At 49.3% G+C, this 13,250-nt stretch overlaps 1 protein-coding gene across 1 annotated transcript in view; it reads right to left on the minus strand.

The window, feature by feature from the left end:
* Scn10a (sodium voltage-gated channel alpha subunit 10) overlaps window positions 1–13,250 on the minus strand; it is a 96,763-nt gene that overhangs the window by 32,556 nt on the left and 50,957 nt on the right. Inside the window, exons 13-15 of the mRNA XM_040740159.1 lie at window positions 4,480–4,839; window positions 2,381–2,827; window positions 101–241 (exon numbers count right to left, since the gene is read on the minus strand). Of these exons, the coding sequence (XP_040596093.1) occupies window positions 101–241; window positions 2,381–2,827; window positions 4,480–4,839 (948 nt within the window). The remainder of the gene's footprint in view (window positions 1–100; window positions 242–2,380; window positions 2,828–4,479; window positions 4,840–13,250) is intronic.

A 13,250-nucleotide genomic window follows, 5' to 3' on the forward strand; every position in this document is an offset into this window, starting at 1 on the left:
TGATTAACTAGAGCTTGGCAGAGGCTGAAAAGGAGGTCCTGAGGCTGGGGTGCGGGCTCCATCCAGCTGTGGAGCCTCTCCGGGAAGCACACATACCTACCTCAGCAGGGACCTGAGGAGTAGCCTCGCTCTTCCACCTCCCACCCAGGTATGGAGCCAGGTCCTCTGAGGACGTCGCAGAGCCTGGGCTTTTAGGCGCTTTGTGGTCTTCACGGCTTGGGACTGGCGGCAGCTCTTCCTCCTGGCAAGAGAGGGTCCACACGGGTAACTGAGTTAATCTCAGTTGACTGTTTCCGAATCTGGAGAGCTTTTGCGGCTAGCAGGCCTCCAGAGCTAAGTTCCTCACACATGCACCTTACAGGAATATGTACGCACGCGTGGAGTGAGCGCCTTGCAGGAATATGTACGCATGCGTGGAGTGAGCGCCTTGCAGGAATATGTACGCACGCGTGGAGTGAGCGCCTTGCAGGAATATGTACGCACGCGTGGAGTGAGCGCCTTGCAGGAATATGTACGCACGCGTGGAGTGAGCGCCTTGCAGGAATATGTACGCACGCGTGGAGTGAGCGCCTTGCAGGAATATGTACGCACGCGTGGAGTGAGCGCCTTGCAGGAATATGTACGCACACGTGGAGTGAGCGCCTTGCAGGAATATGTATGCACGCGTGGAGTGAGCGCCTTGCAGGAATATGTACGCACGCGTGGAGTGAGCGCCTTGCAGGAATATGTATGCACGCGTGGAGTGAGCGCCTTGCAGGAATATGTATGCACGCGTGGAGTGAGCGCCTTGCAGGAATATGTATGCACGCGTGGAGTGAGCGTCTTACAGGAATACATACACATGGGTGGAGTGAGCACGGAGCCAGAGGTCCGTGTACGACCCCTGGCTCCGTTTGCAGCTGCATGACCTCGAGAAATCTGTTTAATTTTTCTGATCTGTTTTGTCCCTTCTGTAAAATCGGGAAAGTGAGGTTAATTTTTTTCTTTTGAGCACCGAATCTAGTAACACTTTTAAAGTACACTGCGGGAGGTCTGGCTCCACAGATGATAGCCACGGCCATCGGTACGTCGCCGGAAGTCAAGCTGGCCACAAGCTAAGGTCGTCTGAGTCCTCTCACCCCAAGGACTCCAAACTAACTGAGCATGTGTGTGCCAGAGTGGCAGGCAGCCATCAGAGAGCTCATGTCCCTTTCTCCCGGGAGGTGACACTGGCCTCGGCTGTCACTCAGACAAAGGAAACTAGGAAGTGATAGTTGATAACAGCAGTTGCTGAGTACGGATGACAGCTGGAAGGAAGGAAGGTGAAGGGAGAGCTGTAGACACAGCTCCAGTGGCCTGGTCAGCAGCCCTGTGTGTCCCCAGGGATGCTTGGGGACCCCTGCACCCCTTGCAGAACACAATGGATGTCCAACTCACTGAGGTCAATGAGGGTTGACGTACCAGCTTAAGGCACTAGGAACCTGTGCCAGGCATCGAGAAATCACAAGGCTGCAGGGTGCCTCCAGGTCTTGGGTTCTGAAGGGAATGACACACCCCCTGTCCTCCCCCCTTGCCCCCGACATCTCTTGTCTGGAAAAACTCTACAAAGGCGTCAGAATGGCCAGGTCTTCCCCCGGTGCAGGAGGAGATAGATGAGCCTGCTTTCCGATGACGACCTGGTTCCGCAGCAGTAATACCCTTAGCAGCTCACATGAGAACCTGGGCTTCTGGAGTGGTGGTGGTGGGGTATGGGAAAGACAATGGAATGGCAAACACATTGGAGTGGGCTGGGCTCACCCGCTGTCCTTGCCCCTAAGGCTCTCTAAGGATGCTGAGCCTTCCTCCAAGGCCTTGCTGAGGTGAGGCAGCACCTCCTCTGGAATGCTGGGTGTGGTTTCATTTTCCATTTGGCTGAGCTGCCTAAGCCTGGCTTGCCAGGAGCTCACAGCTCTGTCACCTGATGTTGGAAAGCCTCTCAGATGGTTCACCTTCATTGCCTACTTGGCTGGATCTGGAATCACCTAGGAAACACACCTCTAGGTGTGTCTTCGAGGAGGGCAGGCCTACCTGGATGTGGGCGGTGCCCCTGCAGACTGGGGTCCTGTGCTGAATCAGGAGGAGGAAGTGAGCTGAGCACCAGTGTTCATCTCTGTTCCCTAACTGTGACCTGGTGTGACTACATCACCCTCACCGTGGTGGTTCAGACCTTCGGGCTGGGAGCCAGAATGAGTCCTTTCCTCTTTAAGTTGTTTTTATCAGGTGGGTGTGATGTCTCCATGACGAGAAAAGCAACTAACAGCCCCGATATCAAAATTTCTCTTTCTCTTCTGCCTAGAGCCACTCTCTGCCAAGGCCTCCCCCCACTTCCTGCAGCTGTCTGTCTACCAAGGAGAACTCTTACCTGTTCTTTGGGGCTCTCTTCCTGCCAAGAGCTCTGAGAATTCTGCTCAGTGTCTTCCTCATCGAGATCAGATTCTCCCTCGGCAATGGGCACCGAGACCCACACGTTAGCATCAGTGATGAAGTCCCTGTGCTCCTCCTTGGGGTCACCGAGAGCTGGCTTTGCCGGGCTCTCCATTGCATTGTTGACGGCGTCAACAGCGATGTGGTTCTCTGCTTTGGGGCTGCTGAGGGAGGGCTTCACCCCTAGCTGGGGCCCCACCTTTGACCACCGGAGCCGACAGCGGCTGCTGAAGTAACTGGAAATGGCCTGAGTGGCCTGGTGGCCGAATGCCTGGATCCTGGCCAGTGCTACCTGCAAGTTGTTCACCTCTCCATCGTCCTCCGGGGCTGTGAGATTGTCAGCGCTGAAGGAGTTCAGCAGCAAGGCGATGAAGAGGTTGAGCACCTAAGAGAAGGTGTGGAAGGAAAGACATACCCATCAGTCACTCAGAGTCAGGGGTTGGGAACATCCATCACTGCATCAGCGGTTGGGAAACAGAGAGAGGGATGCCGATCCTTGGTCTTAATCCTATTTATTCAGGACAGGACAACAGCCCGTGAGATGGAGTTGCTCACATTCAGGTGGCTGCTCCTCAGTCAGTCAAACCTCTCTGGAAACACCCACCCAGGCACACACAGAGGTGTGTCCTAGTTGACTCCCGCCAAGTCGGCGATCAGTGTTGACCACCGCAGATGCTCTCCAGCACCTCACTGGAAGAGTCTTGATCACTCAGGTCTCCTCTGCCCTGGGCTGTCCCCTACTCACACAGAGGACTCATGTCTTGGCAGAATGCTCACCCTGGGCATCTTGAGGAGAGTTCGGGGACGTGCCTTGGGTGCCCTGCCTCATGAGGACAAGGCTTAGACACCTCGCTGCAGTAGGAGGTCATACCGCTGATGCCACAGAGACAGTCAGAGGATGATACGCTCCGGTGACCCACCACTAAGGACTAGCAGAAGGCACTTGTGTCCCCGGGGACCAAGGTGGGAAACAGACAAGTGTGAATGTGTGTTTATCCTCTCAGCCAAGCTTCCTCGTGCCTTTAGGACATGCAGATTGACTGACTTCTAGAGTCCATGTTCCTTTTGTATAAGAAAGGTGCTCTTAGACCACATACATAAATCAACCCCCCAGAGCCCCTGGCTGCACAGATACTCACAGGTGGAGGGGGTGGAGATGGGCTGAGGAGACTAGCTGGGGTGGATCAGGGGTGCTGGGACTAATTGGTTCTTCAGAGGGATGTCCCCCAAACCTGGGAGCAGACTGAATAGTGCGATCGCCTGGGTATCACCCAGCTTGCCCTCCCTCCAGACCCCGAGCAGAGAGCACTTCACTCTCCTGGACAATCCTCTGAGCACTGCAGAGCAGGGGGGAAACTTTCCTCTGGCGGTGAATGGCCGCCATCCGTTGAGTTCCTACACACGGTACCAGGAAATCTGCACGCGCCACCCCTGTGATTTAATTCTGCCCGTACACCCATGGATAAGCACTGATTTCTTGGTTTAAAGCAAATTAGGGCTTGAGAAGTCACTCCCTGGTCCTGAGTCACTCAGCTAGAAAATGTTGGATGGGGGTTTTCCTGCTGTGTCTACAGACTTGTTCCTGGCAAGCCAGGCTGCCCCTCTGAAGCACATGTCACAGTATGTGTTCCACGTGACTTCAGTAACTCTGAAGGCACTCCAACCATTGAAGAGTGCGTGTATGCCTGTATGTGTGAGGGTGTGCCTATGGACGCCTGAGCACAAGCCCTGCTGTCTGTCATCCCTCAAAAGGAATCTACCTTCTTTTTTTTTTTTTTTTGTGACAGGGTCTCTCACTTTGCAACAGGGTCTCTCATTAGGCAAGGCTGGCTGGTTAGCAAGTCCCAGGGATCTGTCTGTCTGTGCCTCCCCAACACTGGGGGTTACCCGAGCACAACACTGCGCCTGCCCCGCCCCCTTTAAAATGTGGGGATTAAACCTCGGTCCCCACGCATGCTCGGACCGCGCCGCAGAGGTGCGTGGGGGCGAGGTGTTTCCCCGGGCCGTAACTTAGCCCTTGCGGGGTCGACGACTCACCACGAGGTTGCCCAGCACCATCACGGTCAAGAAGAGGATGAGGCAGATGTATTTCTCGCTGACCTGCATGCAGACCCACATGTTCTCGATCCACTCTCCGCAGAGGATCCGGAAGATGACCAGGAAGGAGTGGAAGAAGTCGCACATGTGCCAGCGCAGCCGCTCCTCCCGCCACAGGGCGGTGCCGTCCCTGCGGCACCCGTAGTACTCCCCCAGAAGCTGCTTCCCAACCAGCGCGAAGATGAAGACGATGATGGCCAGGATGAAGGTCAGGTTGCCCAGGGCCCCCACGGAGTTGCCGATGATCTTGATGAGAGTGTTGAGGGTGGGCCACGATTTGGCCAGCTTGAAGACCCGCAGCTGTGGGGAGAAAGAGACACCGTCTGCCTCAGGCCCGTTCGCTCTTCTCACTGCCTCCTCAATGAAGTCTCGACTGGAAACCAGACTTCCGGCAAGCATCAAGTCACCGTGCAAGTCTGGGGCGGGGGCGGCTCTCCAGAGGCCTCTTCCAAAGACTTTTCCTTTTATAAGTGACTCAGAGCTATGATCATCTTCCAGGACTCTGTAAGTTGAATATACTCTACCATCTGGTAAATTCAGGGGAGGGAGGTCTCATATTGGGGAGGTCAGCCTGTCATCTCTACTCTGCTTCAAAGCCGTAGACTGGACACAGGCCTGCTACCCAACATGAGGTTAGCTGCTATTGGGACTCAAAATAAGAACAACCTTACTTTTGCCCCCACAGAGGGGCTAGCCTCCTTCACTAAGGGCACGGTCCATTGCATCAGACACACGTTGGTTGGCCATCTTTTAGCACATTTTCCGTCTTGGGGCAGTTGACAGCATCTGTTGTCCCTACCAGCTCTGAAACACCAAGCATGGTTTCATGGGTCCAGAATTCACACGTTCCTTGGATTGGCCAACCAACCTCTTTGCCTTACTGAGATCCAGCCATGCTTAGCATGGTGCTGAACTGGCCAGTGGGGTCTGCGGAGCAAGGAGGGTGGGTCCCTTCTCCTACGGGATTAGTGGTTAGGCACCGAGACAGATGAAGACTCAAACTTTTCATTGTGGGGGATGGGTCTCTGCTTGGCAGAGAGAATGAGGAACTCGGTTCCATCCCAAAAGCCCATATAAAAGTTCCATCCCAAAAGCCCATATAAAAATGGGGTACAGTGGTGAACACTGTACCCCTAATCGCAGCACTGGGGTGGCTAGGACAGGAGGGCCCTGGCGGTTTGCCAGCCTAGCTGAACTGGGGGACTCCAGGTTCAGATGGGTAAGAGTCTTGTGGATCTGCTGCACTCAGACCGTGGCCTTGCTCGGCCGCCACCAGAGAAACTTCCTCCTGCAGCACAGAGACCCACAGGAGACGTTACACAGAGAGCGGGAGACCTTGGAACACTCAGTCTATCAAATTGCTGCCCTCACAGCACAGGGAACCTGGGTAAGAGGAGGGGGAAAGAAGGGAAGGGCCAGAGGGGGTGGAGGACACCAAGCAACTCGAACTCAACATGATCAAGGTTCACGGGAACTCACAGGCGGGGGCAGCGTGCACAGTGCCTGCGTGCGCCCACACTATCGCCCCCAGGCTAGCGTTTTTAGGATTCCTGTGTGTGACAACGCACACACATCTGATCGTTGTACCTTCTTTTGTTTCCTTCTGTCCGTCTTGTCCAACTCTGATGTGATAGTTTTTGTTTTACCTTACACTTTATTTTGTTATGTGTTATTATTACTCCTTAGAAGCCTGTTTGTTTTCTAATGAGAGACAGAAAGGGAGTGAGTCTGGATGGAAGGGGGAGTGGGGAGGGAAACTGTAATCAGGATGTATTACGTGAGAAAAAAATCTATTTTTTGATGAAAAAGGAAAAAAAAACAGTAATGTGGACAGTGATTGAGGCAGGCATGTGATGTTGACCTCTGACCTCCACAAACACACATATGTACGGTTGCCCCCATATGAACACAAAGACATGAACACACACATCTATGCATGCACACACACACACACACACACACACAGAAAATCTTAAGTGCAGATCCAAATACACTGACCTACAACAAAGCAAAAGTACTATGCACAAAGAGGCATACACTTTTTTTTTTTGAGACAAGGTTTCCCTGTGTATTCTTGGTTGTCCTTGAACTCGCTCTGTAGACCAGGCTGGCCTTGAACTCACTAAGGTCCACCTGCCTCTGCCTCCCGAGTGCTGGGACTAAGATGCAGTGGGTCACTCAGTATGTGTGGATGGAGACACGCTCGGGCCTAGGTGCTCCTCAGAAAGCACAGCAGCCATTCCTCATCCACACAGAAGACAAACCCCGAGAGTGCAGGAGCAACGCCCACACTGAGTCCATTGGATTGTCTGTGGGAGGAGTAGCCATGCTCACGTTAGGCCTGCTCTGACATGGACTCTCTTCACAGTGGAAACAGAGAATAGAGGAACAGTCCTGAACTGGACAGAAGAGCTGACAAACACAAGAGAAAATGGAATAACTGTCATTCTGTGGAGCCCTTTGTGGAAGGTGTCAGGGAACACAGACTTCCTAAATAGAAGTCTTCATTCTCAGTAAGTTTTGAACAAAAGAGAGATTAGGTCCTGACACTGGATAGCAGCCACCTACCATACTGAGGAGCCTTGGGGACAGTGAGGGACACATAGGGAGGTGTTTATTGGCACCTGAGCAAAAACATCAGGCATCACACCCTCGTCAGAATGACCATTGTCAAAGGAGCAAATGGCAGGCTCAACGGTTAAGAGAGCAGTGTTTGCAAAAGACCAGGGCTTGACTCCCAGCACCCATTCAGGTTCACAACTGCCTGCAACTCCAGTTTCAGGGACTGACACCCCCTTCTGGATTCCAAGGATACTTCACTGACATGTGCACACACACGCACACACACACACACACCTATCTATCATCTGTCCATCTATCCACCCACCCATCCATCCACCCATTCATCCACCAATCCATCCACCCATCCATCCACCAATCCATCCATCCATCCATCCATCCACCCACCCACCCACCCATCCATCCATCCATCTATCCATCCATCCATCCATCCACCCATCCATCCACCCATCCATTCACCCACCCATCCATCCACCCATCCATCCACCCATCCATCCATCCATCCATCCATCCACCCATCCATCTACCCATCCATCCATCCACCCACCCACCCATCCATCCATGCATCCATCCATCCGTCCGTCCGTCCATCCATCCATCCATCCATCCATCCATCCACCCACCCATTATCTGTGTTAGGCAATGACACTCACCTTAATTGGACTTGGCTAAGAAAATTCATGATTTCCTTAGGTGACAATATATTAGAATCTCCTTAGTGAGATTGTTAATTGCCATCATTAATCTCTTGTAAAACTATAAGAAAACTATGTATACATGTAAACCTAGGATGTTGTTAAAGCTATCTTCTATTACTTTTTGTTTTTATAAAGACAAAACAAACAATAACAGTAATCAGAACCTCCCCACTGTTCCAAAGACACCTGGGCTTGGAGTCTCTGATTCTCAGCTAGGCAGTCGGCACACACAAGGGAGTGTCCGTCACTGGGACTGTGGCCGGGCAGCCCACTGGCTCCTCCTCAAGCCTGAGGGAGTCTAAGAGGCAAGCAGTGCCCTGCCTGTGCCCACTCCCCCTGTAGCCAGCAGCTTTGACCTAAGCTAATTGTCCTCCACAGTGTTTGCCCAGTTTAGTATTATGACCAAAGAAACTCTTCACAGACAATGCAACTGATAAATAATCATTTTTAGTAGGTGCTGAATATCCATCTATAATTAATATACCACTTCTTTAATTAATCTCAGAATTAATAAAAAACACTTCACTTTGAGGGAAACGGGCTAGAGAGAAGCCACGTTGTTCATTTGGCTAGAAACTGACTCGAAGCCAGCTTACCTTAAACTTCTTTCCTCTCCCCTGACATTCTTCTCTCTTGCTCCTTCATAATTCATCCCCCATCCCCCTCTTTTTTTCTCTCTCTCCCTCCCTGCCCACTCCCTGAGTCTCATGTAGCTGATATGGCCTTAAAAAATCATGATTTATCCAAGGAAGTATTTGAATTCTCTAAAGTCCATGCCCCCAGCACTGGGGTCACAGGGCCCCTACACCTGGTTTTATGTGGCACTGGGCATGGGCCAAGTACTTCACATGTGCTAAGCAAGTTTTGATCTAGCAAGGATGCTTTCTGTCTAGAATAGAGTAAAAAGCAGGTCTGGTCTCCTCGGAGGAGAAGGTCACCATTTGATGCTGAGACAAGTCTTGTGGTTGTAAAACGTATCAGAAGACAGGGTACCTGATAGTGTGTACTGGGTCTCCTTGGGTGTCTCCTCCCACCAAATACTGCAGAGTAAAAATGCTAAGCATGCCAGTAACCCATGGATAAAGTAGGAATTTCATCCAAATATTAAACAAATGTGAAGATTCGATTTCCTTCCCTCCAGACTTAAAGGAAGGCAGTTGCTAGTCTCACTTGCAAATCCTCAGATTTGTGCTGCTGGCTTCTGATGCTTGGATGGAGAGGAGCCAGTTTCGTGCACAGGACTTCAGGGTCCAGGCACAACGCCCTCTGACTTTCTCTGCCTCTCCCGCAGCCCCCACAGAAGACACCGTTGACATGGGGATATCATGAGATGGGATAATCCTGAAACCTGAGCCACGCCTTGGAGCAAACTCTCCAACCAGCATCAAGTAAGCCATGTCACTTCACGGACTTAGGAGTGATGCTGAAACTAATTGTGCTATTCTGAATAGTGTAGAAATTGGTTCATTGAAAAGAGATGCTGACGTTTAAAAAACACAAGAGTGTATGCCACTGGCCTTGTGGTCATACTGTGAACAACAGGAAAACTGACAGAACAAGGCTTGGAGAGTGTTATTTCTGTTATTCAGTGGCAAACACGTGCAATCATTCCAGGGTAGACAATGAGTTTCCTGAGCCGTCAGCCTTGAGACAAGGGTTTGTAAAACCCGACAGTTCTGAGGCTGGGGCTGAGAGCCAGCGGGTAGAGTGCTATTCTGGCATGCTCAAAATGCTAGGCTGCATCCACAGTATTTCCCAAACCAGGCATGGTGGTGCATACCCATAATCCTAGCCCCTGGGTGTGGTGATGTTTTATTTGTGCTTCAGCAAATAAAGCCTGCCTGAAGATCAGAGTTTGGAGCCAGCCTCTAGTTAGCCACAGAGACCAGGCAGTGGTGGCACACATCTTTAATCCCAGCACTCGGGAGGCAGAGGAAGACGGATCTCTATGAGTTCAAGGCCAGCCTAGGTTACACGAGATTGATCCAGTCAAAAAGAGAAACAGAGTCAGGTGGTGGTGGCTCACACCTTTAATCCTAGTACTTGGGAGTCACAAGACTTTAATTCCAGCACTAGGGAGGTGGAGACAGGGGTGATATGGCTGGGTGGAAAGAGGAATATAAGGCAGGAGGAGACAGGAGCTTATTGCCTTCAGACCGAGGATTCGTAGGAACAGGATCGCCCCCCTTCAGTCTGAGGATTCAGTAGAGGTGAGAACTAGCGGCTGGCTGCTCTGCTTCTCTGATCATTCAGCATTAACCCCTATGTATGACTCTGGGCTTTTACTATTAAAACCAACTACAATTTGAGCTAACTTGGGAGGTGGAGGAGTGAGGATCAGAAGTTCAGAGTCATTTTCAGCTACAGAGCAAGCCAGAGGCCTGTACTGCAAGACTCTGCCTTGGAGACCAAAACCCAAAGGAAACATCTTGTATTTAGTATCAGTGATTGCGTTTTTCAAGATAGTCTAAGACAGTCACATGATTTGGAAATATCTCACCAATTTATAAGAAGTGAAAGGAAATAGAATCCAGATGTTTAGCTCTTTGAAGATTTGGGAGAGTGCATTGCTTTTAATAGCCAACACTAGGCAATGGGACCACCTCTTTGGGTACTGAAAACGAGTTAGAAATTCTAAGGAAAAGACTCATTTAAGTCAGGATCACACTAATGACGACTCACCATTTCTTCTGAGAAAGAAGGGCTGAGGGGCAGGAAGGGAAGGAATTGAGAATTAAGTCAGAGGGTCCGCTTGGAGGTAAACCGCAACCCAGTCCAGTAGCCAGCCATGTGTTTAAAGGAAGGGCATCACACAGAAAATCAGGAGCCCTGAGTGAAAGGGACACTGAGCTCTCGGAACTCAGAAACGCCGCTTCCTTCTGTTTTCTCATAAGTGGGAGGCAGACTGTGACGTCTACAGATGCCGAGGGTCCTTCCTGAGGAGCCCGGCTGGGGCCCCGAGACTTGCATCAGGCTGGGTATGGGTGAGAAACAGACCAGATTCAGTTACTGGGGTTTTGAGTTCTCTACTTACTGATGCTTTTTTCTTTCTTGAGCTGAAGGTAGAATTCCAGATCCTTGTGCATGCTATAAAAGCACTCCATCCCTGAATTCAGTCCCCAACTAAAAAGACTGCAAAAATTAAAATGCTTGGTATGATAATAAGCTGAAAACAGACAACCGTTATAAAATGTAGTTGTCTCAGGAGACAATAAAGATTTTAACCAACTTTTGATTTTAACTAAGCTAACTGCTGATGCTGTAATTTCTAAAACAACTACTCAACAAATGAAAGCAGGACATTTAGCCTCTAAATCAGTAAAGGCGGGGAACATAATTCAAACAGAGGTAGGTAGGGGGAGGGGAAGAGAAGAGAGGAAAGCTGGGAAAAAGGAGATCGTTGGCCAAGTTAAAGGCAGATGCTCATTTACTTTGGGATGGGTGAACTCTGTGCCGTGGCTACAAGATGGAGCCTGGACTATCAGAGCTGAGTAAGGACCCAAACCTGAGCGTATGTGATCTGCAAGACACACACAGAGGCTGCAGTAGAAGCATGGGTGCAAATATATTGGGAAAACCCTAAGCCAGAAGAAAGCAGGCTGCTTAATCACTGCCAAGAAAAAACAGACTAAAAGAGTAGTCTCTATAATACGAAGAAGGTTATTCTTAATGACAAGACTTTGGCATTATCAGGGAGCTATAAAACTTAAAATATGTGTGCACTTGATAATCCAGACTCAAGACAGAACCACGAGAGCAACAGATATACCATAATCCCAGCTGAGATATTTTTAAGGACTGCTTTCTCAGTAATTGCCATAATGAGCTGTAGACAACAAGAAGTCAGGTTATAAAATGCAGCATGTCATAAAACGTCTCTCCCCACAGCACAGAGGCAGTTCTGTGACCCACGACACGAGTGCATCAGAGTCATCCTAGTTAAGTGTGTAGGAATATTTCCAACATACTGAGCCAAAGTGAGGGACAGAATGTAAAGCCTTAAAACCAACACCACACATCCTTTGACTTTGTGCACCAGAACTACAACCCCAGGACACAACTGGAGATCCCACACATGCTCTGAAATGAAGAACTGCACTTCTAACTAACCTTCGGGTCCAAAGTTAAATCAAAGGTGAAATTAAGATGTATTTAGACTCAAACAAGGAAAACCTTGACAGAGTAAAGCAGTTCTCAGAAGAAAACAGAAGTCTTACATGAATATGTAAGAAAAATGGACTGAAAATTATCCGTTAAGGAGTTAGAAAAGAACAAAATATGTAGGATGGAGAAGGTAATTAAGATAAGATGTACGATTAATTGAAATTGGAAAACATCAATGATGCAGGGAGGATCAACAAGCTACAAGCTCACTCTCTGAAGAAGCTAATTAAATTGATGGCTCTTGACAAGACTAGTGAAGACTGATGAGAGCAAGCATGAGTCGCTGCCACTAAGAGAGGTGTGGCATAAACACAGTTGATGCATATCCTTAACAAAGAAGGAGGCACCCTCAACTTCACGACAATAACACTAGACAAGAAGAGTCCGTCTCGAAAACAAAGCAGTTTAGAGGAACAAGCCTGAGGAGCAGAGCTGGACTTGTTCCAGAACATTGGGGAAATCAGAGCGCTAGAGAAAGTCCTCACCCCACAGATAGCTTCCCTAGGAATTCTACCAAACTCTCAGGGAACAAATGATTCCAAAAGCACACCAAGATTCTGTGTTTTAAAAAGGAAATATTTCTCAGCTTTTTTTTGCAGTGATTAACATACACTTGATACCAAAACCTGAGAAGGATTATGTAAAATTTAAAAACCTGCAGGCAACCTTATCAAAATGAATGCAAAAACCTTACAGACTACCAGCAAATTGAACCTGTTCAGTTAAATTTATTAACTTGTTCATTTTACTAAAAGATGCATCACAAACAAATCGGGTTTACTCTATGAATGTAAATATTCAACAATGTAGAAACTCAATTTTTAACAATAACTTGTCTGTGTGGGTACGTGCATGTGAGTGCAGTTACCAGGGGAGGCCACAAGGGGGAGTGAGGTATTTCCTCCGAGCTGGATAACAGGAGGTTGTGAGCCACTCAGTGTGGGGGCTGGGAACCAAACGAGTTGTCTGCAGGAGCCTCTCATGATTGTAGCCACTGAGTCAGCTCTTCAGCCCCCTTTATGGTTACCTTAATGTGATTTTCTTTTAGGGGTAGAACAAATCTGATGTCTCTCTGTTTCCTTTCTTTTTCTGACTGACATGAAATATGGGACAGGAGGTGATGTTTCTGTTTGTGTATATGTGTGTAAAGACCAAATTAGGGTAATTAGCATACATGTCATCTTCAACATTTATCATTTCTTTTTGGTGAGAACATTCAGAATTCCCTCTTGCCACTCTGAAATACACAATGCATCATTATTAATTACT

Source organism: Mesocricetus auratus, unplaced genomic scaffold, assembly GCF_017639785.1.
Source record: "Mesocricetus auratus isolate SY011 unplaced genomic scaffold, BCM_Maur_2.0 Super-Scaffold_100691, whole genome shotgun sequence".
NCBI lineage: Eukaryota > Metazoa > Chordata > Mammalia > Rodentia > Cricetidae > Mesocricetus > Mesocricetus auratus.